We start from the raw sequence: 25000 nt of genomic DNA on the forward strand, positions 1-25000 counted from the left end.
AGGAGGAGGATGAAGAGCGGCTGGTGTGTAGGAGAGGAGGAGGAGGAGGAGGATGAAGAGCGGCTGGTGTGTAGGAGAGGAGGAAGAGGAGGATGAAGAGCGGCTGGTGTGTAGGAGAGGAGGAAGAGGAGGAAGAGGAGGATGAAGAGCGGCTGGTGTGTAGGAGAGGAGGAGGAGGAAGAGGAGGATGAAGAGAGGCTGGTGTGTAGGAGATGAGGAAGAGGAGGATGAAGAGCGGCTGGTGTGTAGGAGAGGAGGAGGAGGAGGATGAAGAGCGGCTGGTGTGTAGGAGAGGAGGAAGAGGAGGATGAAGAGCGGCTGGTGTGTAGGAGAGGAGGAAGAGGAGGAAGAGGAGGATGAAGAGCGGCTGGTGTGTAGGAGAGGAGGAGGAGGAAGAGGAGGATGAAGAGCGGCTGGTGTGTAGGAGAGGAGGATGAGGAAGAGGAGGATGAAGAGAGGCTGGTGTGTAGGAGAGGAGGAGGAGGAAGAGGAGGATGAAGAGAGGCTGGTGTGTAGGAGAGGAGGAGGAAGAGGAGGATGAAGAGAGGCTGGTGTGTAGGAGAGGAGGAGGAGGAAGAGGAGGATGAAGAGCGGCTGGTGTGTAGGAGAGGAGGAGGAGGAAGAGGAGGATGAAAAGAGGCTGGTGTGTAGGAGAGGAGGAGGAGGAAGAGGAGGATGAAGAGCGGCTGGTGTGTAGGAGAGGAGGAGGAGGAAGAGGAGGATGAAAAGAGGCTGGTGTGTAGGAGAGGAGGAGGAGGAAGAGGAGGATGAAGAGCGGCTGGTGTGTAGGAGAGGAGGAGGAGGAAGAGGAAGAGGAGGATGAAGAGAGGCTGGTGTGTAGGAGAGGAGGAGGAGGAAGAGGAGGATGAAGAGCGGCTGGTGTGTAGGAGAGGAGGAGGAAGAGGATGAAGAGAGGCTGGTGTGTAGGAGAGGAGGAAGAGGAGGATGAAGAGCGGCTGGTGTGTAGGAGAGGAGGATGAGGAAGAGGAGGATGAAGAGAGGCTGGTGTGTAGGAGAGGAGGAGGAAGAGGATGAAGAGAGGCTGGTGTGTAGGAGAGGAGGAAGAGGAGGATGAAGAGCGGCTGGTGTGTAGGAGAGGAGGAGGAGGAAGAGGAGGATGAAGAGAGGCTGGTGTGTAGGAGAGGATGAAGAGGAGGATGAAGAGCGGCTGGTGTGTAGGAAAAGAGGAGGAGGAGGAAGAGGAGGATGAAGAGCGGCTGGTGTGTAGGAGAAGAGGAGGAGGAAGAGGAGGATGAAGAGCGGCTGGTGTGTAGGAAAAGAGGAGGAGGATGAAGAGAGATGAGACTCTCATGAGGAATATTGATTTCTGACTGCAGGATGAAAACAGACTCAAACTGGTTTATAACTGTGTTTTTCACTGTAAGATCCACTGATCATATCTCTCATCGTCTCAATTATGAGAACGTTTTAGTGACATCATCATCATCATCATCATCATCAATATTCCTATTGTTCCAAACCATTCTGACTTCTGACCTGTAATGCTCCTGAATCATAATCATAATCATACACTTTTCCTCCATCCTGTCACTGATGGAGTTTCGGTTCCTTCAGCATTATACAAGAACTGAACTGAGCTGGACGATGACATCACGGTTTTCTCCAGAACGGATATATATATATGAACTAAATTAATAATTTTTTTAATGAATAACTTTTTTTTACAGCAGAAATGAAGCATCACTGAACTGACTTAAGCTGGACTGTGACGCTCTTCTCTTCTGGACACACTGTGCTGCATTATTGTCCTGTTCTCTGTGAAGCTGCTCGGACACACTCTGCTGTAACAGCGCTGTATTAATAAAGGAGACTCGACTTCATTCCATTTTATTATTCCTCAAACATTATGAGAATGTGATTTTTAAATGTTTTAAAAATACTCTAAAAGAAGAAGCAACATTTAAAAAACATCATATGAACATCTCATTTTAACAGACGCTCATATGCTGATGTTCACGTGTGTGTGTGTGTGTGTGTGTGTGTGTGTGTGTGTGACGTCAGAACAGGTTCTGAGATCTGAGAGTTAAAGGATGTTTTATGATGTAAGTTGATCTATGTATCATCTTTTTACTCTTTTCATTCCTTATAACTGTTTTAATTTTCCTTGCTATTATTTTGTTTTCTTTTAATTCCTCTCGTGTAAAGCACTTTGAGTTGCCATAGTGTGTGAAATATGCTGTATAAATAAACTTGCCTTGCCTATGATGAAGATCAGCATGATGATGATGATGATGATCTGAAAGCTCGTACCGTTTCTCTCGTCTCCATCTGATGCTGTTTGGCCAGAAGCTATCATTTTAATTTGTAACGTGTTAAATATTAATATTTTTCTTACAAGAACGCATCGCTTCACTTCAGAAGGACTTTGTTAACCCCCCGGAGCCGGTGGAGCACTTTTATGATGGATAGATGCACTTTTATGATGGACAGATGCACTTTTATGATGGATAGATGCACTTTTATGATGGACAGATGCACTTTTATGATGGACAGATGCACTTTTATGATGGACAGATGCACTTTTATGATGGATAGATGCACTTTTATGATGGACAGATGCACTTTTATGATGGACAGATGCACTTTTATGATGGATAGATGCACTTTTATGATGAATAGATGCACTTTTATGATGGACAGATGCACTTTTATGATGGACAGATGCACTTTTATGATGGATAGATGCACTTTTATGATGGACAGATGCACTTTTATGATGGACAGATGCACTTTTATGATGGACAGATGCACTTTTATGATGGACAGATGCACTTTTATGATGGACAGATGCACTTTTATGATGGACAGATGCACTTTTATGATGGACAGATGCACTTTTATGATGGATAGATGCACTTTTATGATGAATAGATGCACTTTTATGATGGATAGATGCACTTTTATGATGGATAGATGCACTTTTATGATGGATAGATGCACTTTTATGATGGACAGATGCACTTTTATGATGAATAGATGCACTTTTATGATGAATAGATGCACTTTTATGATGGATAGATGCACTTTTATGATGGACAGATGCACTTTTATGATGGATAGATGCACTTTTATGATGGACAGATGCACTTTTATGATGGATAGATGCACTTTTATGATGGATAGATGCACTTTTATGATGGACAGATGCACTTTTATGATGGATAGATGCACTTTTATGATGGACAGATGCACTTTTATGATGGACAGATGCACTTTTATGATGGATAGATGCACTTTTATGATGGATAGATGCACTTTTATGATGGACAGATGCACTTTTATGATGGATAGATGCACTTTTATGATGGACAGATGCACTTTTATGATGGATAGATGCACTTTTATGATGGATAGATGCACTTTTATGATGGACAGATGCACTTTTATGATGATAGATGCACTTTTATGACTTTTATGATGGATAGATGCACTTTTATGATGGATAGATGCACTTATGATGGATAGATGCACTTATGATGGATAGATGCACTTATGATGGATAGATGCACTTTTATGATGGATAGATGCACTTTTATGATGGACAGATGCACTTTTATGATGGATAGATGCACTTTTATGATGGACAGATGCACTTTTATGATGGATAGATGCACTTTTATGATGGATAGATGCACTTTTATGATGGACAGATGCACTTTTATGATGGATAGATGCACTTTTATGATGGACAGATGCACTTTTATGATGGATAGATGCACTTTTATGATGGATAGATGCACTTATGATGGATAGATGCACTTTTATGATGGACAGATGCACTTTTATGATGGACAGATGCACTTTTATGATGGACAGATGCACTTTTATGATGGATAGATGCACTTTTATGATGGATAGATGCACTTATGATGGATAGATGCACTTTTACGATGGACAGATGCACTTTTATGATGGACAGATGCACTTTTATGATGGATAGATGCACTTTTATGATGGATAGATGCACTTTTATGATGGATAGATGCACTTTTATGATGGATAGATGCACTTATGATGGATAGATGCACTTATGATGGACAGATGCACTTTTATGATGGACAGATGCACTTTTATGATGGACAGATGCACTTTTATGATGGACAGATGCACTTTTATGATGGATAGATGCACTTTTATGATGGATAGATGCACTTTTATGATGGACAGATGCACTTTTATGATGGATAGATGCACTTTTATGATGGATAGATGCACTTTTATGATGGATAGATGCACTTTTATGATGGATGGATGCACTTTTATGATGGACAGATGCACTTTTATGATGGACAGATGCACTTTTATGATGGATAGATGCACTTTTATGATGGACAGATGCACTTTTATGATGGACAGATGCACTTTTATGATGGATAGATGCACTTTTATGATGGATAGATGCACTTTTATGATGGATAGATGCACTTTTATGATGCACAGATGCACTTTTATGATGGATAGATGCACTTTTATGATGGATGGATGCACTTTTATGATGGATGGATGCACTTTTATGATGGATGGATGCACTTTTATGATGGATGGATGCACTTTTATGATGGATGGATGCACTTTTATGATGGATGGATGCACTTTTATGATGGATAGATGCACTTTTATGATGGATAGATGCACTTTTATGGACTTCAAAACAGAAACAGCCATTCACTGCCTTTATAAAGCTTGGAAGAGCCAGGACATTTATAATATAACTCTGATTGTATTCGTCTGAAAGAAGAGTGTCATATACAGCTAGGGTGGCTTGAGGGTGAGTAAATCATGGGGTAATTTTCATTTTTGGGTGAACTATCCATTTAATAAATGGTCGTTCCTTGAGAAAACAAGGTGATTCTGAAAGCTCTTACCGTTCGACATCTGGGTTTCTCTCGTCTCTCCGTCTGGTGCTCTCCAAACAAAAGAAAACTATGAAGAAAAGTGCAAAAACAGTTTGTTTGGACTCAGTCTGCATCAAACGGTGGTGCTGGTGGACTTGCGTAAAATGGTCTTCTGTGGTTTTTGCGAGGGGAACGCGAGGTTCTGATGGACGGGACTCGGCGTGGGATCCATCAGTTCTGTGTGTAAGTGCAGATCCGTGCTGTTCATGTCGTACTGTAGATCACAGTCCGGGCAGTATCCGTGATACTGGACCTTCTCGCTGAAGCGGACCCGTTCCCTCGTGGTCTGAGGACAGCGGCTCGCGTGAGGCTTCTCTCTGCTAGCGACTCCGTTCCTCATCAGCGTCCCGTTAGCCGTGAGCTCGGCGCTGGACCGGGGCGCTGGACCGGGTCTCTTCAGGACCGCCAGGACAGCAGGAGACACTGGCACCGTCTCCTCGGGGTAGATCTTGACGCTGGAGGCTGTGGTGCTGCTGGAGCTGCTGTTCAGCGTGTCGGTCTTCGAACTGTCCGTCAGCTCCTCTTCCAGATGAAGATCCGACGTCAGGCAGTCGATCTCCTGAACCACCTGAGAAACACGACGAGAGCCAAACGTCAACGACCCGTCCCAGCAAGCAATTGCCATCATTTCACCATCTCCATTAACTATAGACCAAGCCGCAACATTCTAATCTGAAAAATAAAGCCTACCCGGAAGTGCGAAAAACTGCAATACATCGAAAATCCGCTAGAGGGAGGTCCCAAAAGGGAGCAAATATCCATAGACCGCATGTTAAAATGTCCGTTTTCACAGCATAAATGTATATGTTTACAGGTTGGTCCCATGGACTTTTATTGTATTTTTGGATAGGTCCCGAGTGCCTGACAACTGTGAGGGGGGTGAATTTTTTTCTAACTCGGTAGTTTAGATCGTATTTAGATATAAAATGTATGACAAATAAGCGCGTGATTGACAGCTGATAACGGGCTGCGCCGAGTGAAATTCCTGAAATTTGACGTCTCGGCCATGATCTGACACAACACATCATACCACCTCTGTATCCTTTCTGAACATTTGTATTTGAAATATCGTAAGATTTTCCAAGATGGCACCGCCCATACCCCCATAAACAGCCTCAAAACCGTTCTTCAGAAAGTCTATGGGTGACGTCACAGACGCTTTGTCCATATTTTTTACAGTCTATGCTATAGACCCGATATAGTCCGGCTATGAGTAACCCACTTCTAGCCAAAATAACCTTGAATTTGGTTACACACACCAGCGACATTGTGTTCGGCGAGCGCCAACAGAGACCAGTTCTAACGCACTGGAGAAGATCCAGCAAAGCCTGAAACTGTTCTGTGGTCGAGCACAGACGACACTGAACACTATTGACCAGAACATGTCAGCGCTGTCTTATAAACACCTCAGGAACTGTGGACACTTGTGGAAGAGTTCAACATGATGAGGAGATGATCAGTGTAACTCCACAACAACTACAGAAATGTCTCCGCTAACATTCAGAAACGTGTAAAAGTGAAGCTCTCCCTGAGTCTCTCCGTAAGGCTGCACTCGCTGCTGTTACTCCTGACTCTGGATCAGTGAGATCGGCCTGTGTTGTTATTGCCGGAGTCTCTGAAGCTCCGCCCTCTTCTGAACGGAGGCGGAGCTAAAGCTCATTTGCATTTAAAGGGACACACACAAAAACGGCGTGTTTTTGCTCACACCCAAAAAGGGACCAATTTGCCAAGCTATAATAAATGATCTGGGGGATTTTGAACTGAAATTTCACTCACACATTCTGGGGACACCATAGATTTATATCACATCTTGTGATAAGGGGCATAATATGCAGTGGCGTCATGCCCATTCAAAGTGAGGGGGCACGTGCCCCCTCAGATTTTTCCTCCCTGATTATTTTTTATTTTTTATTATAATCAGATTCAGCGCGTTGTTCATCTTCAATCCGCAGCGGTGCCGAGCAGAGCGCACGTCAGAAACAGAGGACAGTGTGTGTGTGTGTGTGTGTGTGCGTGCGTGTTCATCTGAGCCTCATTGGTCTGTCACTGCTCGTCAATGTCAGAATATTTGAGATGACCAATCAAATCAAAGTAGGCGGGCTTTATGTTCACAGAAGCTGAGCGCGAATTTTAGCAGTGAGACTCGACGCTTCAGTGTGCAGTCAAGTGCGAGATGTAAGTAGCTAAACTAAACATTTCATATTTGACAGTTTTTTTAGTTCATAAATGTTAAACGAATGACAAAAATAATCAGGCACACGAATATACTTTTGTCTAATTTCGCCATTTTGAGCTGAAAATAGGCCTATGTAACATGTAGGCTAATAATTAGTTTACTGTCATTGTGAGGGGAAAAGACGTTTTCATTGTTAGGCACAAGATTAATAATGAATGTGTACATATTGAGAATTAATATAGTACAATTTGTAGCCTTAAGTAAATTAAAAAAGCTCAGCTTTAGGAGGGGAAGGCAAGATCAGGAGACTGAGAGAAAAAGAAAGAGTGATGGATAAGAAGTGAGAGCAGGTATTGACAAAGAATCTGCCCGCTAACATGGTTTTAAAGCTATTTCTTATCCTTTTTTTGGCCTTCAAACGTCTCTTGAAATGCACATATCAGAGAAATAAAAAATTTGAACCCCCTACCAACCTCAAATTTAGGACCTCTGTGATTATAAAGCCCTGTCTACGGCCCTGTATTAGGCATAAGATCAATAATGAATGTTTACTGTGAATGAATTTAATAAACTTAGTTAGGCTACCTAGCTTTCCTAGTAGCTTTCAGTAAATAAATTCGTCTGAGAAAATGATTCATAAATCAACCTATCAGTTGACCCTATGTTTACTTTCTTCACTGACAGACAAAAATGAAAAGCCTATCAGTCAAAGCTCAACTTTAGGAGTTTTTTTGGCCTTCAAAACATCTTATAATGCACATATAAGATACACATATACTTTAACTTAGTCCTCAGATAGAGGAGGGTTGCTGCTAGCTCCGTTAAGGTATTTCTGTCCCTCCCAAACTGCATTGAAATAGTATGTTTCGCAGCCAGAATTAAAAAAATTTCAGGGGGAGAAACCCCCTGACCCCTCTTAACATGATCCATATCACCCGTCAGAAAACAATTGCAACGTCTCAGAATGTGCCCCCCCAGAATTTTGGCTTGCATGACGCCCCTGATAATATGTCACCTATAATATCCAGAAATATGATTGATCTGACTGCACTGACACTATCAGACGAGAACAAAACTGAACTGATCTGAATAATGACTCTATTGTGTTTTTAAAGCTGCTTTACAGCAGAATCCGAACTTGTCTCATGTTTGCATCCTTGACACTGTTATTTTACACTGTGAAGCTGCTTTGAAATAATCTGTAATTCTGTATTGCATAAAGCCCTATAGAAATAAAAGGTAAACTTGCAAAAGAAACTGGCGATATAGAGCTAACGGGTGAAGAGCAACGGTCCTAGTACTGAGCCTTGAGGAACTCCACACTGAACTCGTGATCGATATAACTCTTCATTTACTGCTGCAACCTGATGACTTCAGGTGAGTGTGATTTGAACTGTGCTAATGTGATTCCACTAATGCCAACGTTATTGTTTAGCCTATTTAAAAGAATGTTGTGAAAGAGACATGTTTCCTTATATAACAGCAATAATGATAAAATCTATTTCTTTCTCTCTGACCATCTCCAGGTGAATGATGTTAGTGTATCATGCATGACCTCAGATGTTCAGTCTAAAGGACACGAAGCTGCGAGAGTTTTCCTTTCATTTCATCCAAAGCGACTTACAAGAGAACATGAGCGACTACAGTGCTGCCATAATACATTTATAGTACAGTACTGAAGAATTAATGTGTGTGTGTGTGTGTGTGTGTGTGTGTGTGTGTGTTTCCACAAATACAGTAGAATCATCGCTCACAGACACCATGATCCAAACATTTCAGACTCTGTGCTAATTCTACACTATTCTCCTAATTCTACACAAATATCAACACATACAAACAAGAACTCAAATCTACCTGTACTGTAATTATGTTTTAACTTTATCCACGTACATACAGCACTCACATAAAGCTGTTTATATATATATATATATATATATATATATATATACTGTATACGATATATGTATCTGTATGTGTCGTGTGTATATATATATATATATATATATATATATATGTATATATATAGGGCTATATATACAGCAAATCTATATGTGTAGCAAATCGTTGCAAAATGTAATTATATTATTGCACAGCGATATATAAAGTATGCTTTATCTGCATACATACAGTGCTCTAGTGAAGAAAGCGATATAGTTGGATAAAGAGCATCTGATTTCACTAATGCTCCTCTTGTGAAGCTAACTAACTAACTAATGCTTGTTAAAGTCTGTCAGACCCAGTTTACTCATGAATAATGAAAAGCAACAACAACCGTAGACGAATGATTGACAGCTGTCAGTAAGACGAACAGCACGCGAATCGAATCTTTGATTCTGACTCACACGAGTGAACCCGTGTCGAGTAAATGTCATGTTTACAAGAGGCCTCGATGGACATGAGCATCATCACACATCTCATCTTCGTCATCTTCATCATCATCGCAGTCTCACGCACCTCTTTGAGCTCCTTCGCCACATCCTTCAGGTCTCCTAGGATGTTCTCCAGATCCTTCACGATGCCCCTGATCTGTCGTTTGACTCGAACTTTATTGACGCCTCCGTCCGCGTCCGCGCTCCCGGACATCCTCGGAACCCGAACTGGACCCGGACCCGGTCACCCGAACCTGTGCTGTGCTGCCTGTCCTCTCACACATGTTAATGTTCGCATGTTTTCTTACAGATGCAGAAGAATCTCGAGCAGCGCGTCCCGGTGAACACGCGCATGCGCAGTCCGCACACAAACACTGATGGAAACCACCAACCTCATGAATCCTGAATAATACAGAGAAGATATTAGATATGATCTGTTATGATTCAGTGCTCATCTGACATGTACATTACAGCAGCTCACACTGATTAATGAACGCCTGTCTGTGCTTATTAATTAGTGTTTAAGAAACAGAAAAACAATTTAATAGCGCTCTAAGCATTTATCTATTTATTATTTATGTATTTATTTATTAATCACACATTAAATGACGGTATTATCTGACAAATGAATGAGGTGCACCTGTTTATTGTAATTACACCTGTTTCTGTAAGTCACGTGATTGAAGGAGGGGCCTGCGCTGTCACAGCCAATCAGAAACACTCTTCGCCTGTCAGTCATTTCAACTTATTATCTAACGAAGAATAATAAATATAATGAAATACAATGAAATAATAAAATGAACAAAATGAAGATCTAAATATTTATTTAATAAACTTTGATGTTGGTTTAGTAAATCCAGATCTGAAAATTTTAAATAACTTTGAAAAGTTTGAACTTTAAAAATGTTACTAGCATGTTTTAACATGTTTGCTAAAAGGTTTAACGCATTGTTGACATTTTAGCATGTTGCTAGCATGTTTAAGATGTTGTTGACATGATTTACATATTGTTAACATGTTGCTTACATGATTTAACACAATGCTAACACAAGTTAGCATGTTTACTAACATGATTTAATATGTTGCTAACATGATTTAACATGTTGCTAGCATGATTCAGCATGTTAGTAACATGATTAGCATGTTGTTAACATGTTGATAGCATGAATTAGCATATTACTAACAAGTTTTAGCATGTTGTTGTTGTTTAGGATAGTCATTAAGCTTTGCTAGGGATAGCTTATGATCTATAAGTCTTCAAAAGTTTTGACCCCCTCAATGAAAGTCTATAGTTTTGATCGTCTGTAGGATCAGTTAGTAAAGATACAGCGAGTCAGTCTGAAGGTGAAGGTCTGGTGGTTGTAGCTTGAAAGCTCTAGGAGACACTGCTAAAAATTTAGTCTCAGAAGAAGAAACTTAAAGTCCCGCTGAGGTGCGAATCGTGCAGCATTATTCACTGCGTTGACGTAATTTCCACTGAAACAGGAAGACAGGGCGGGGCATATCGGTCAGCTCCTCCCCCTTTTTAAATAGCCAATAGTGTTTTTAGCTTATATCACAGCTCAGCCAGAGCCGTACACTTTTTGAATCGTTCCCTATCCCCTATATAGTGCACTATGTGCCGTTCAGTATGTAGAATATAGTAAATGTGTGAACAAGTGACCGATTTCAGCTTCAGCGGAAGTTTATAATGTAGGGGGCGGAGCTTCAGATTCTAGAGAGCATTTGATTGGACAGTGCAGAGTGATGTCATCAAAATCCCTGATCCATATTGGCAGAAGTGAGAGATTGTGAGTTTTGAACGCTTATATCTACCAAATGCGAGTTTTGTCATTGTTTTGGAGCACACTAGCTTATAGATAACAATAAAGCTGACATATTCATACTAAAAGCCAAAAAACTTCCATGTGGACTTTAAATAGTAGCTCAAGCCAACATAATGATATATTCAAATATATGTAAATAATCCGCACAGCAAGCAGAGCCAATGAACCAGACAGAGAACATACATTTCATACCAGTTATTTTAACCATTGGGATGCTATTACAGTTTTTTATTAATATTTCTGATTACTTTTATATTTTCCGTTTTCATTTTAAGTTTTAGTTTTTTTAGTTTTTTTATGATGCCAGATTTCATAAAACATTTTACACATGAACACAATGACACAGCAGCTCAAACTGCGATTCTGATTATATATTCGAATATTAATCACAATAAACAGCGCGCACAAATGAGTGTCACGTGCTGCTGTTTGGTGGAGTGAACACGCGCGCCCCTGATTGGCTGTCATCGGGTGACGTCAGCGCTCCGGAAGTAGGGCAAAAGTCACGGCGGAGTGTTTCACAGCAGATCCGAAGACTTTCACACTGATCGCTCCCGAGAAACATCATCATCATAAACAGAAATATCATCTAAACATGTCTGTGCCTTTGTCTTTCGACGGTCGAGTGGTGCTGGTGACGGGTGCCGGCGGAGGTCAGTTTTAGCTTCATAAACTCATGCGTTTATGCAAATACATGCAAGAATGTTAATGCAAAGTTCACTAACAGAGAGATGCAGTTATTTGTGCAGAAATATAATGAGTAAATGCATCAGACAAACGCTTTCCGAGAGGCTTTACAGCAGGAAACAGAGTATAATAATTCTGTATTATCCTTATTTTATTGTGAAAGTTACTGCTGACACGTGAATATAGATGTGCAATATTTATGAACATGCATTATTGTGGGTATTAAATTGAGTTTAAAGGCTTTTATAAACGCTTAAGCGTGTTGTTTGGCAGTGAATCAGCTTTTCTGAGTCGACCAAAGTGCAAACAGCCGATAAGACTGAGTGACTGATGCCCTCATGATTATATGCAGATGATATTCATAACTCATGTGAATCATGTGTGTTTTGTGCAGGTCTGGGGAGGGAATATGCGCTGGCGTTCGGGAAGAGAGGAGCCGCTGTCATCGGTGATCGGATCTCTAAACGATTCAGTTCAAATGAGTCGATGCTTATGATTCGTTTTCTAGAGCTGTGTTTTGTGTTCTCTTTCCCACAGTCAATGATCTGGGAGGAGATATTAAAGGAGGAGGCAGGAGTTCTGCGGCTGCGGATCGAGTTGTGGAGGAGATCAGAGCTAACGGAGGGAAAGCCGTGGCCAACTACGGTAAACGACTCACCTGTCAATCAATCACACCTGTCAATCAATCACACCTGCCCTGATGTAGATCCTGATCCTGTATCCTCACCTCACAGATTCAGTGGAGGACGGAGAGAAGCTCATACAGACGGCGCTGGATGCGTTCGGACGAATAGGTGACCATAATCTACAGAGTTTTAGAGTTTATTATTCATAATCTTTAGAGTTTCACAGCGCTGGTTCCGGAGGTATTGTGTCCATTCATTTCTCCCATAGGGATTTAAAAGAAAAAAAGTCTTGGTTAAAGCGTTACAATCCATGAAACAAACCAACCGGCTACGAGGAGAATCACAACACTGAAAACTGAAGGACGGATTTAAAAATCGAACAAAATCCAGCAATCCCATGATGCATTGCCAATGACATCATCAAATAATAAAACGATGTAGATATAAAACCGTTCATATACATGCAAATGTGTGTATTTATATATGCAAAATAATTATACACAATACACACACATATATTATGTAAACACAAACTTTTGTTTTGGATGCATTGCCGCGTGCGCCCCCTTCTGGATTGGAGTGTGGATCGCCTGTTACACACTAATATACACACACACACAAATAGTAAAGTACTTTGAGACTTGATTACATCACTCTCAGTGGCAGTGGGCGGAGCTAAAAAGCTCGTAGCGACTCTGATTGGTTGAATTCTGTTCAGAATCACGGGTACGGTTGATTTTCAGCACTAACTCAGCTGTTAAACATGATTATTATAAAAAATAAGTTGAAATAAAGCGAACAGACGGCTTCAGCGGAAGCATGTTACATCGATTAACAACCTTGTGGCGTAAAGGTTTATAAGTTATCTGTCAAAATCGGTTGGCCTATGGAGAAAACGAATGGTGTTTTTACTTCTGGAACCCCACGGTTTAGTAAAAAGGTCATATTGAAGGAGCAGATTTCTGTTGTTCTCTAGAATAAATGCGCTGATGTGTATGTGGTGAGTTTGTGGAGCTGAGAGCAGCGTGTTGTTTTGCAGATGTCGTGGTGAATAACGCTGGGTAAGTTGATGATTCTGATCTCTGACTCTCTGAGAGCGAGCGGCGTGAGTTGTAAATCTCCTCTGCTGTTTCTGAAGGATCCTGCGGGACCGATCTTTCGCCCGGACCAGTGACACGGACTGGGGTACGTGAGAAACATCGAGTCTCGATTCAAAGCAGCTTCACAGTAATGAACTAAATCAATGATGCAAAGTTCATCAGATAATGAGGAATTCAGATTCTGCTGTAAAACCAGAATAGAGTCAATGTGAATCTTGAATCAATGTTGCAAAATACGCTAATTATTTAAAGTCCCCCTGTGGTGAAAATTAATGTTGTTTATGTGTCTATGTGGTGTTTAATACGCTTTAAGACACACCATGTGTAAGTTCATAAGTCGACAGCATTGCTGAGTATTTCCTCCTTAAAACTGCAGTGAACCAAAGACAGTCTCAAAAACACGGTTTGAAATCGCTGGTGTTTCTGACGTCACAAACGACCTTGTAACCAATCAGATCAACGTGTGATCGTCAACCAGTGGATCTCTGAGCTGAGGGAGTGAGTGGAGGCGGGCCTCATTTGCATATTCATAGAACCGCGCATACTAAATGAGGCGAGGGTGTCGAGTTACATTCAAGATATTTTAAGGCATGACGAATCTTTTTTCAAGGAAAAAACATTGAAATATGTAATTTTGGTGAACAAAGATGAGTTTTAACAGATAAAATGATTGACTACAGGGGGACTTTAACCGAGTTGAGCTGATGTATCACACGTGTCTGTGTTTAGTTTGTTGGAATAGTTTTTGGTTTTATTCACCGCCATGTGATAAAGCTGACCGTGAAGCGTGTGTTTCAGACCTGATTCACCGTGTGCATCTGAGAGGCTCGTTCATCGTCACGAGAGCCGCCTGGAACCACATGAAGAACCAGAAGTTTGGGAGGTATGGAGAACCGCAGTGTCTCAACCTTCCCGTCTCTCTTTTGAATCAACACGGAAGTGACGTTTAAATTATATCAAGCCTTAAAGTTGTGCATAATTAAGGGCGTGGCCACTTGAGTGACAGGTGGATTGCCACTGATGTCACTGCTAGCTGTTTGTCTGTTAGCGTCACGTCACCTCAGCTAATCACAAGCACATTGATGCGCAGTGACCATAGAGTATAATTTGGATTCAAGAGAGGTTTCCGCTTGGGCTTCAGAAACCGACGGGTGACGTTACGCCCAGTGTTTTATACACTCTGTGGTTTCACCTGAACATGTGATGTTTTATCGCGACGGGTTTTCCTCGCGTCTGTGCGCAGGATCATCATGACGTCGTCCGCGGCCGGAATCTACGGGAACTTCGGGCAGGCGAACTACAGCGCGGCGAAGCTGGGTCTGCTGGGTCTGTCCAACACACTGGCCATCGAAGGCCAGAAGTACAACGTCCACTGCAACACGGTGGCGCCGACCGCAGGATCCCGGCTCACCGAGACCGTCATGCCTCCAGGTGCTGAGCCAATCACGCGAGGGTGACGTCATCACGGGAGCGTAGGGCTGCACAATTATGAGAAAATCGATTATTCCCTCGAAATTGTAATTACGATTATCACAATTTACACCAGTGGTTCTCCATCGTTTGCCCATGGGACCCACATTTCCCAGGGTCATCAAGCCGCGACACACCTTTTTAGGAATTAGGAAAAGTGTATATATATATATATATATATAGGCCTATTATAATAAATTTGTTTACACAAAAATTGTTGACACACACACAAGTACTGTCCCCCTTTACTTAACATACACACAAATTGTAAGAATATGACTAATACTATAAATAAACAGTAGGCCTATGATGTTAAGCTATTAAATATCAGTCCCAAACTAGTTTTTTTTAATTCAATGTTGGTATGAGCACCATATTGTGCTGGGTTCTCTGAAGTAGTCGCGATTCGCTTCTCACAACGTAACTCTAAACGCACCGCAGAATAATGTAAGTGGACTTTTTTTTGTAATCGCAGCTTTGAACGATTACGTGATCGTGGCATTCGTAATCACGTTTAGAAATTAGATTAATTTTGCAGCCCTTCGTGAGAGTGATGTCATCAGGAGAGAGTGAGGTGAGAGTGATGTCATCAGGTGAGAGTGAGGTGAGAGTGATGTCATCAGGTGAGAGTGAGGTGAGAGTGATGTCATCAGGAGAGAGTGAGGTGAGAGTGATGTCATCAGGGGAGAGTGAGGTGAGAGTGATGTCATCAGGTGAGAGTGAGGTGAGAGTGATGTCATCAGGAGAGAGTGAGGTGAGAGTGATGTCATCAGGGGAGAGTGAGGGGAGAGTGATGTCATCAGGTGAGAGTGAGGTGAGAGTGATGTCATCAGGTGAGAGTGAGGTGAGAGTGATGTCATCAGGTGAGAGTGAGCGGAGAGTGATGTCATCAGGGGAGAGTGAGGGGAGAGTGATGTCATCAGGTGAGAGTGAGGTGAGAGTGATGTCATCAGGAGAGAGTGAGGTGAGAGTGATGTCATCAGGAGAGAGTGAGGTGAGAGTGATGTCATCAGGTGAGAGTGAGGTGAGAGTGATGTCATCAGGTGAGAGTGAGCGGAGTGTGATGTCATCAGGTGAGAGTGAGGGGAGAGTGATGTCATCAGGTGAGAGTGAGGGGAGAGTGATGTCATCAGGGGAGAGTGAGCGGAGTGTGATGTCATCAGGGGAGAGTGAGGTGAGAGTGATGTCATCAGGGGAGAGTGAGCGGAGTGTGATGTCATCAGGGGAGAGTGAGGTGAGAGTGATGTCATCAGGTGAGAGTGAGGGGAGAGTGATGTCATCAGGAGAGAGTGAGGTGAGAGTGATGTCATCAGGAGAGAGTGAGGTGAGAGTGATGTCATCAGGTGAGAGTGAGCGGTGAGTGATGTCATCAGGTGAGAGTGATGTCATCAGGAGAGAGTGAGGTGAGAGTGATGTCATCAGGAGAGAGTGAGGTGAGAGTGATGTCATCAGGTGAGAGTGAGCGGAGAGTGATGTCATCAGGTGAAAGTGAGCGGAGTGTGATGTCATCAGGGGAGAGTGAGGGGAGAGTGATGTCATTAGGTGAGAGTGAGGTGAGAGTGATGTCATCAGGGGAGAGTGAGGGGAGAGTGATGTCATTAGGTGAGAGTGAGGTGAGAGTGATGTCATCAGGAGAGAGTGAGGTGAGAGTGATGTCATCAGGTGAGAGTGAGCGGTGAGTGATGTCATCAGGTGAGAGTGATGTCATCAGGAGAGAGTGAGGTGAGAGTGATGTCATCAGGAGAGAGTGAGGTGAGAGTGATGTCATCAGGTGAGAGTGAGCGGAGAGTGATGTCATCAGGGGAGAGTGAGGGGAGAGTGATGTCATCAGGGGAGAGTGAGCGGAGAGTGATGTCATCAGGGGAGAGTGAGCGGAGTGTGATGTCATCAGGTGAGAGTGAGGGGAGAGTGATGTCATCAGGTGAGAGTGAGGGGAGAGTGATGTCATCAGGGGAGAGTGAGCGGAGTGTGATGTCATCAGGGGAGAGTGAGGGGAGAGTGATGTCATCAGGGGAGAGTGAGGTGAGAGTGATGTCATCAGGTGAGAGTGAGGTGAGAGTGATGTCATCAGGAGAGAGTGAGGTGAGAGTGATGTCATCAGGTGAGAGTGATGTCATCAGGTGAGAGTGAGCGGAGAGTGATGTCATCAGGGGAGAGTGAGGTGAGAGTGATGTCATCAGGTGAGAGTGAGGTGAGAGTGATGTCATCAGGAGAGAGTGAGGTGAGAGTGATGTCATCAGGGGAGAGTGAGGTGAGAGTGATGTCATCAGGGGAGAGTGAGCGGAGTGTGATGTCATCAGGAGAGAGTGAGGTGAGAGTGATGTCATCAGGAGAGAGTGAGGTGAGAGTGATGTCATCAGGAGAGAGTGAGGTGAGAGTGATGTCATCAGGTGAGAGTGAGCGGTGAGTGATGTCATCAGGTGAGAGTGATGTCATCAGGTGAGAGTGAGGTGAGAGTGATGTCATCAGGGAGAGTGAGGTGAGAGTGATGTCATCAGGGGAGAGTGAGGGGAGAGTGATGTCATCAGGGGAGAGTGAGGGGAGAGTGATGTCATCAGGGGAGAGTGAGGTGAGAGTGATGTCATCAGGGGAGAGTGAGGGGAGAGTGATGTCATCAGGGGAGAGTGAGGTGAGAGTGATGTCATCAGGAGAGAGTGAGGTGAGAGTGATGTCATCAGGTGAGAGTGAGGTGAGAGTGATGTCATCAGGTGAGAGTGAGGTGAGAGTGATGTCATCAGGTGAGAGTGAGGTGAGAGTGATGTCATCAGGGGAGAGTGAGGGGAGAGTGATGTCATCAGGGGAGAGTGAGGTGAGAGTGATGTCATCAGGGAGAGTGAGGTGAGAGTGATGTCATCAGGGGAGAGTGAGGTGAGAGTGATGTCATCAGGGGAGAGTAAGGTGAGAGTGATGTCATCAGGTGAGAGTGAGGGGAGAGTGATGTCATCAGGAGAGAGTGAGGTGAGAGTGATGTCATCAGGTGAGAGTGAGGTGAGAGTGAGGTGAGAGTGAGGTGAGAGTGATGTGAGAGTGATGTCATCAGGGGAGAGTGAGGTGAGAGTGATGTCATCAGGGGAGAGTGAGGTGAGAGTGATGTCATCAGGGGAGAGTGAGGTGAGAGTGATGTCATCAGGGGAGAGTGAGGTGAGAGTGATGTCATCAGGAGAGAGTGAGGGGAGAGTGATGTCATCAGGTGAGAGTGAGCGGAGTGTGATGTCATCAGGTGAGAGTGAGGTGAGAGTGATGTCATCAGGGGAGAGTGAGGTGAGAGTGATGTCATCAGGTGAGAGTGAGGTGAGAGTGATGTCATCAGGAGAGAGTGAGGTGAGAGTGATGTCATCAGGGGAGAGTGAGGTGAGAGTGATGTCATCAGGAGAGAGTGAGGGGAGAGTGATGTCATCAGGTGAGAGTGAGCGGAGTGTGATGTCATCAGGGGAGAGTGAGGTGAGAGTGATGTCATCAGGGGAGAGTGAGGTGAGAGTGATGTCATCAGGTGAGAGTGAGGTGAGAGTGATGTCATCAGGAGAGAGTGAGGTGAGAGTGATGTCATCAGGGGAGAGTGAGGTGAGAGTGATGTCATCAGGTGAGAGTGAGGGGAGAGTGATGTCATCAGGTGAGAGTGAGCGGAGTGTGATGTCATCAGGGGAGAGTGAGGTGAGAGTGATGTCATCAGGGGAGAGTGAGGTGAGAGTGATGTCATCAGGTGAGAGTGATGTCATGAGGTGAGAGTGATGTCATCAGGTGAGAGTGAGGGGAGAGTGATGTCATCAGGGGAGAGTGAGGTGAGAGTGATGTCATCAGGTGAGAGTGAGGTGAGAGTGATGTCATCAGGTGAGAGTGAGGTGAGAGTGATGTCATCAGGTGAGAGTGAGGTGAGAGTGATGTCATCAGGAGAGAGTGAGGTGAGTGTGATGTCATCAGGGGAGAGTGAGGTGAGAGTGATGTCATCAGGTGAGAGTGATGTCATCATCACGTGTGTGTGTGTGTGTGTGGACCGCACTGACCGCTCTGCTCCTTCAGATCTGCTGGAGTCGCTGAAGGCCGAGTACGTGGCGCCGCTGGTGCTCTGGTTGAGTCACGAGTCGTGTCGGGAGAACGGAGGCCTGTTCGAGGTGTTTATCAGATGATCAATCCATCAACTGCATACTGTACCTTGAGTGCATTAATTACTGTACACGTGTTTGATTAAAGCACACATGTAAATGTAAAAGTTTATCCATCATCTCAAGTGTACTTGGTATTTCTACATGAAACTCTTCAGCTGCTGTGTGTGTTTCAGGTCGGCGCCGGCTGGATCGGGAAATGTAAGTTGTGCTGTGAAACTCCTGATCTCTGTGGGAGAAGATCAGCATCAGATCCTCTAATCGACCCGTGACTCACTGTAACGCCTCTATGCAGATCCCTTATATAATCTGTTCATATAGACATCTATATTTACTGCTGTTTAGATTTAACATCATCACTAGTCCTCACACACATATGTATTGATGTGTGTTTGTGTCTGTGTGTGTCCATGTCTTTGTTTGTGTGTGTCTGTGTGTACGTGTGTCTGTCTCTGTGTGTGTGTGTGTGTGTGTCTGTGTCTGTCTCTGTGTGTACGTGTGTGTGTGTGTCTTTGTATGTCTGTGTGTGTGTGTGTCTGTGTGTCTGTCTGTGTGTGTCTGTCTGTCTGTGTGTGTGTGTGTGTGTGTGTGTGTGTGTGTGTGTGTGTAGTGCGCTGGGAGAGGACTCTGGGTCGAACGGTGCGTCAGAAGAGCGAGATCATGACGCCGGAGGCTGTGAGAGACTCTTGGAACGAGATCTGTGACTTTACTGATGCCACTAAACCCGCCAGCATTCAGGGTAACCACACACACACACACACATTACAGCTGTTAGCCAATCAAACACTGAGAGCGCTCAGCATGTGCCTGTCACACAGAGGTGATGGAAAAGAAGCTATGTTCAGTGCTAGACTAACTGAGACTGGTTCCCGCACCTGTACACTGTTGCACTCTTGCTCGTCTGACTGCTTCTGTTGTTCTCAGTTGTAAGTCGCTTTGGATAAAAGCTTCTGCTAAAAGATTAAATGTAAATGTAATGAACATCACTGTGTTCCTGAAGAGTCTCTGCAGACGCTGGTGGAGGTTCTGTCTAAACTGGATTCTGGACGAGGAATCGGAACCAATCCGACCGGAGCCGCAGCGACAAACCCTGTGAGAAACATCCACACACACACACACACACACACACTGCAAACAAGTCTCGTTTCCAGCACAAACATCGAAACATTCTGAAATCAAGAGTAATTTACTGGAGAAGCATTCTGTTACACACAGGTCCATGGAGGACAAAATGTCCATGTCAAAAAACATAAAGAAGTCATTTTAAAGCAGACCCGTGGCAGAATATTGCTGAAGTAAAAAGTGAAACCAAAAAAAAGTTATAGAGGTTTAAGTTTACGAAAATGATTTATGAACAATATTTTATATAAAATAGATTCACACAGTGGTTAGATTTGTAATTTGCAGTAGAGTTTTTCTTTCTCAAATTTTACAAGCACACACAATTATATTAAACACATACAAACCACACTCTGACATCCATACCAACACACACACACACACACACACACACACAATTATGGTTGCATAATGTATCCAATTGGAATTCAGAAAACAGGAATCAAGGGAGTATTTACTTTTATAAATCTGAGAAAATGGCACCATAAAATTTTTTAATTTTGAAGCCTTGCCAACAGAATGAAAACCTATTAACACAAATCGCATCATATTATAGTTAAATGGCCCTTGGATTAAAAATTGAGTTTCAATGGGGACATTTTTGTCCTTAAGGTCCCGAGAGGAACTATTCTGTGTAACTAGTGCAAAATACTTTAATAAAAAGGAAATTATAAAAATTTCCAATAAAAATACACAGCTGTTTAAAAATGTATGCAGTTTGCATAAACAGGCAAATTATTTAAAAAAATTAAACTGAAAAAGACAAAATTGTCCATAAGGGCGACTCGCACAAGCTTAAGATATTGAGTCTGAAAAATGAATCAAAATGAAGTGAGTTTGTGCTTAAAACGTGCTCTCAATCAGGTCCAGTGAGATGTGCTGTGGTGTTTTGCAGTCGGAGGCCGTGGGGCACACTCTTCCGGAGATCAGCTTCTCCTACACACACATGAACTGTATCCTGTACGCGCTGGGAGTGGGAATGTCCACCGGAGACCCGGATCACCTGCGGTTCCTGTACGAGGGATCCCAGGACTTCTGCTGTTTGCCCACATTCAGTGTGATCGCGGCTCAGAGCGCCATAACCGGCCTCAGCAGCGCCCCGGGCCTCCAGATCGACTTCAGCAGGGTGAGTGTGTGTGTGTGTGTGTGTGTGTGTGTGATCGCGGCCCAGAGCGCCATAACCGGCCTCAGCAGCGCCCCGGGCCTCCAGATCGACTTCAGCAGGGTGAGTGTGTGTGTGTGTGTGTGTGTGTGTGTGATCGCGGCCCAGAGCGCCATAACCGGCCTCAGCAGCGCCCCGGGCCTCCAGATCGACTTCAGCAGGGTGAGTGTGTGTGTGTGTGTGTGTGATCGTGGCCCAGAGCGCCATAACCGGCCTCAGCAGCGCCCCGGGCCTCCAGATCGACTTCAGCAGGGTGAGTGTGTGTGTGTGTGTGTGTGTGTGTGTGTGTGTGTGTGTGTGTGTGTGATCGTGGCCCAGAGCGCCATAACCGGCCTCAGCAGCGCCCCGGGCCTCCAGATCGACTTCAGCAGGGTGAGTGTGTGTGTGTGTGTGTGTGTGTGTGTGTGTGTGTGTGTGTGTGTGTGTGTGTGTGTGTGTGTGTGATCGTGGCCCAGAGCGCCATAACCGGCCTCAGCAGCGCCCCGGGCCTCCAGATCGACTTCAGCAGGGTGAGTGTGTGTGTGTGTGTGTGTGTGTGTGTGTGTGTGTGTGTGTGATCGTGGCCCAGAGCGCCATAACCGGCCTCAGCAGCGCCCCGGGCCTCCAAAAACTTCAGCAGGGTGTGTGTGTGTGTGTGTGTGAGAGAGTGTGTGTGTGAGTGTGTGTGTGTGTGTGTGAGGGTAGCATGTGCAGAGTGAACAGCAACGGTCCTAGTGCTGAGCCTTGTGGTACGCCATATTGAACTTTTGATGGTGTGTGTGTGAGTGAGTGAGTGTGTGTGTGATCGCGGCCCAGCGCCATAACCGGCCTCAGCAGCGCCCCGGGACTCCAGATCGACTTCAGCAGGTTGTGTGTGTGTGTGTGTGTGTGTGTGTGTGAGAGAGTGTGAGTGTGTGTGTGTGTGTGTGTGAGGGTAGCATGTGCAGAGTGAACAGCAACGGTCCTAGTGCTGAGCCTTGTGGTACGCCATATTGAACTTTTGATGGTGTGTGTGTGAGTGAGTGAGTGTGTGTGTGATCGCGGCCCAGCGCCATAACCGGCCTCAGCAGCGCCCCGGGACTCCAGATCGACTTCAGCAGGTTGTGTGTGTGTGTGTGTGTGTGAGAGAGTGTGTGTGTGAGTGTGTGTGTGTGTGTGTGTGAGGGTAGCATGTGCAGAGTGAACAGCAACGGTCCTAGTGCTGAGCCTTGTGGTACGCCATATTGAACTTTTGATGGTGTGTGTGTGAGTGAGTGAGTGTGTGTGTGTGTGTGTGTGTGTGTGTCCTCAGTGATGTCATCAGTGTGTGTGTGTCTTTCAGCTGCTGCACGGAGAGCAATATCTGGAGGTGTTCAAACCGCTGCCCACATCAGGTGATCATCAGCAAACACTCAGCTTCTCCTCACACACTCACACACTCCTCATGTGTTTCTGAAGACGTGTGTGTGTGTCTCCTCAGGGACGCTGACGTCACGGGCCGTGGTCGCAGATGTTCTGGATAAAGGGTCCGGGATGATCGTCCTCCTCGACGGTGAGAAACATCATCAGTGTGAATCACACACACACACACGTTTCGGTTCAGCAAGAAAGTCTCTCACTAAAGCTGCATTTATCTGATCAAAAATACAGTAAAAACAGTGAAATATTATTATAATGTAAATCAGCTAGATTTTATTTTAATTGAATTTAAAGCGTCCTTTGATGAAGCCTTTCAAAAAAATCATTCCGCCTCTAAGCGTTTGATCCGTGTGTGTGTGTGTGTGTGTGTGTGTGTGTGTGTGTCTCAGTTCATACGTACAGTGGTGGAGAGCTGGTGTGTTATAATCAGTTCTCGTTGTTCGTGGTCGGCGCTGGAGGGTTCGGTGGGAAGAGGACGTCCCAGAAGGCCGTGGTGAATATCACGTCACACACACTCTCACACACACACCAGAGTCACACACAGGCATTGATTCCCCAGTGTGTGTGTGTTGCTTCAGGTCACGGCTCCTCTTCCGGACAGACCCGCTGACGCCGTGATCGTGGAGCAAACGTCTCGAGATCAGGTGACGTCTCACCGCATCACATGACAGTCACTGATGCTGGACACGGTCAACACCTCAAAACACAATAATGCTCAAAACTTGTAAAAAACGAATGTCTACATGTGTGTCTGAGTGCACACTGAAGAGAAACTGGCTTTAGGACCCAGAGGAACAGCTCATTTACTCCATATAGAGATATAAGGCCATCTAGAGTCATGAAATATCATCTTATATTATTATTTAACACAAGCGGTCGGCAAAGACACACAATGTGAGATATTCTGAGCTGGATTAAAAGGGTTATGCATGAGTTGTGAGTTATTTTGAATTTAAGTTGAAAGAATGTGAGGAATGTTCTTAGATTACTATTTATTTATTATTTATTGATCAAATCTAGTAATTTAAAGGTAAATAAAATAAAAAAAATCCAAAAAAATTGCATTAAAATATGGAAAAAATATGATCAAAATGAAATTGTAAAAAAAAATGCAAGTATAATTTTAGGGCTTTCGGTGAGGGACGGATGAGGGTTCAACTGATCCACAGAAACATCAAGTCTTGAACCCACAGCGCACGAGTGTTTACGAGTGTGTGTGTGTGTGTGTGTGTGTGTGTGTGTGTGTGTGTGTGTGTGTGTGTGTGTGTGTCCAGGCGGCGCTGTACCGGCTGAGCGGAGACTGGAACCCGCTGCACATCGACCCCAGCTTCGCCGCTCTGGGAGGTACAGCATTTATGAAGATATTACAGATTAATATGCAGTCGTCATGATCCAATACAGTGTTTCTGTCTCGCTTCAGTCCGAATATCTACAAACACTCAAATCAAGAAGCGTTTATTACTGAAGTAGTAAAATACCATCAGATATGATGTTGTTTTCTAGGGAAATAAATCAAAATTAAGAGAGTTGGTGCTTAAAATAAGCAAAATGATCTGACAATGGGGTCAGAAAAATAATCTAATCTTGTTTCTGTTTGAATTAACATTATTTTTCTGACCCCACTGGCAGATCATTTTGCTTATTTTAATTTTGATAGCATTTTACTCATCTAGTAAATGGATCTTGATTTGAGTGTTTGTAGATATGTGAGCTGAAGGAGACAGAAACTCTGGGTAAGAACAGCATGTTCTGCATGAAAGCGTGACCGACACACACACACACACACACACACACACTGCTCCTGATGCTGCTGTTTAAACGACCCGCAGGATTCGAGTCTCCGATCCTTCACGGCTTGTGTTCGTTCGGTTTCGCCGCTCGTCACGTTCTCAAGCGTTACGCCGGAAATGATGTTTCCAGATTCAAGTCCATCAAGGTAAAGCAGCGACACCTGGCACTTTATCACACACACACACACACACAACAGTTCGGGATCAGAGAGATATTTAATGTTTTTTAAAGAGTCTCTTCTGCTCACTAAAGCTGTTTTTACTGTATTTTTGATCAAATAA

General features: G+C 44.0%; 2 protein-coding genes across 2 annotated transcripts in view; one reads left to right on the top strand and one right to left on the bottom strand.

Moving 5' to 3' along the window:
• The window catches only part of prr16 (proline rich 16), an 11288-nt gene extending 1408 nt beyond the window's left edge, over window positions 1–9880 (bottom strand). Inside the window, exons 1-2 of the mRNA XM_056238315.1 lie at window positions 9547–9880; window positions 4887–5484 (exon numbers count right to left, since the gene is read on the bottom strand). Of these exons, the coding sequence (XP_056094290.1) occupies window positions 4990–5484; window positions 9547–9675 (624 nt within the window). The 5' untranslated portion in view covers window positions 9676–9880 and the 3' untranslated portion in view covers window positions 4887–4989. The remainder of the gene's footprint in view (window positions 1–4886; window positions 5485–9546) is intronic.
• A 1882-nt stretch (window positions 9881–11762) lies between these two features.
• Window positions 11763–25000, top strand: part of hsd17b4 (hydroxysteroid (17-beta) dehydrogenase 4) — a 40839-nt gene continuing 27601 nt past the window's right edge. The window contains exons 1-19 of the mRNA XM_056238297.1: window positions 11763–11940; window positions 12369–12422; window positions 12512–12619; window positions 12709–12768; window positions 13640–13661; window positions 13739–13785; window positions 14499–14583; window positions 14944–15131; window positions 19188–19279; window positions 19447–19471; window positions 19881–20009; window positions 20271–20362; window positions 21285–21515; window positions 22852–22903; window positions 22990–23061; window positions 23318–23421; window positions 23507–23572; window positions 24203–24272; window positions 24758–24864. Of these exons, the coding sequence (XP_056094272.1) occupies window positions 11883–11940; window positions 12369–12422; window positions 12512–12619; window positions 12709–12768; window positions 13640–13661; window positions 13739–13785; window positions 14499–14583; window positions 14944–15131; window positions 19188–19279; window positions 19447–19471; window positions 19881–20009; window positions 20271–20362; window positions 21285–21515; window positions 22852–22903; window positions 22990–23061; window positions 23318–23421; window positions 23507–23572; window positions 24203–24272; window positions 24758–24864 (1662 nt within the window). The 5' untranslated portion in view covers window positions 11763–11882. The remainder of the gene's footprint in view (window positions 11941–12368; window positions 12423–12511; window positions 12620–12708; window positions 12769–13639; window positions 13662–13738; window positions 13786–14498; window positions 14584–14943; window positions 15132–19187; window positions 19280–19446; window positions 19472–19880; window positions 20010–20270; window positions 20363–21284; window positions 21516–22851; window positions 22904–22989; window positions 23062–23317; window positions 23422–23506; window positions 23573–24202; window positions 24273–24757; window positions 24865–25000) is intronic.

Source organism: Rhinichthys klamathensis, unplaced genomic scaffold (assembly GCF_029890125.1).
Source record: "Rhinichthys klamathensis goyatoka isolate OS25496 unplaced genomic scaffold, OSU_Roscu_1.1 h1tg000515l_1, whole genome shotgun sequence".
Classification (NCBI taxonomy): domain Eukaryota; kingdom Metazoa; phylum Chordata; class Actinopteri; order Cypriniformes; family Leuciscidae; genus Rhinichthys; species Rhinichthys klamathensis.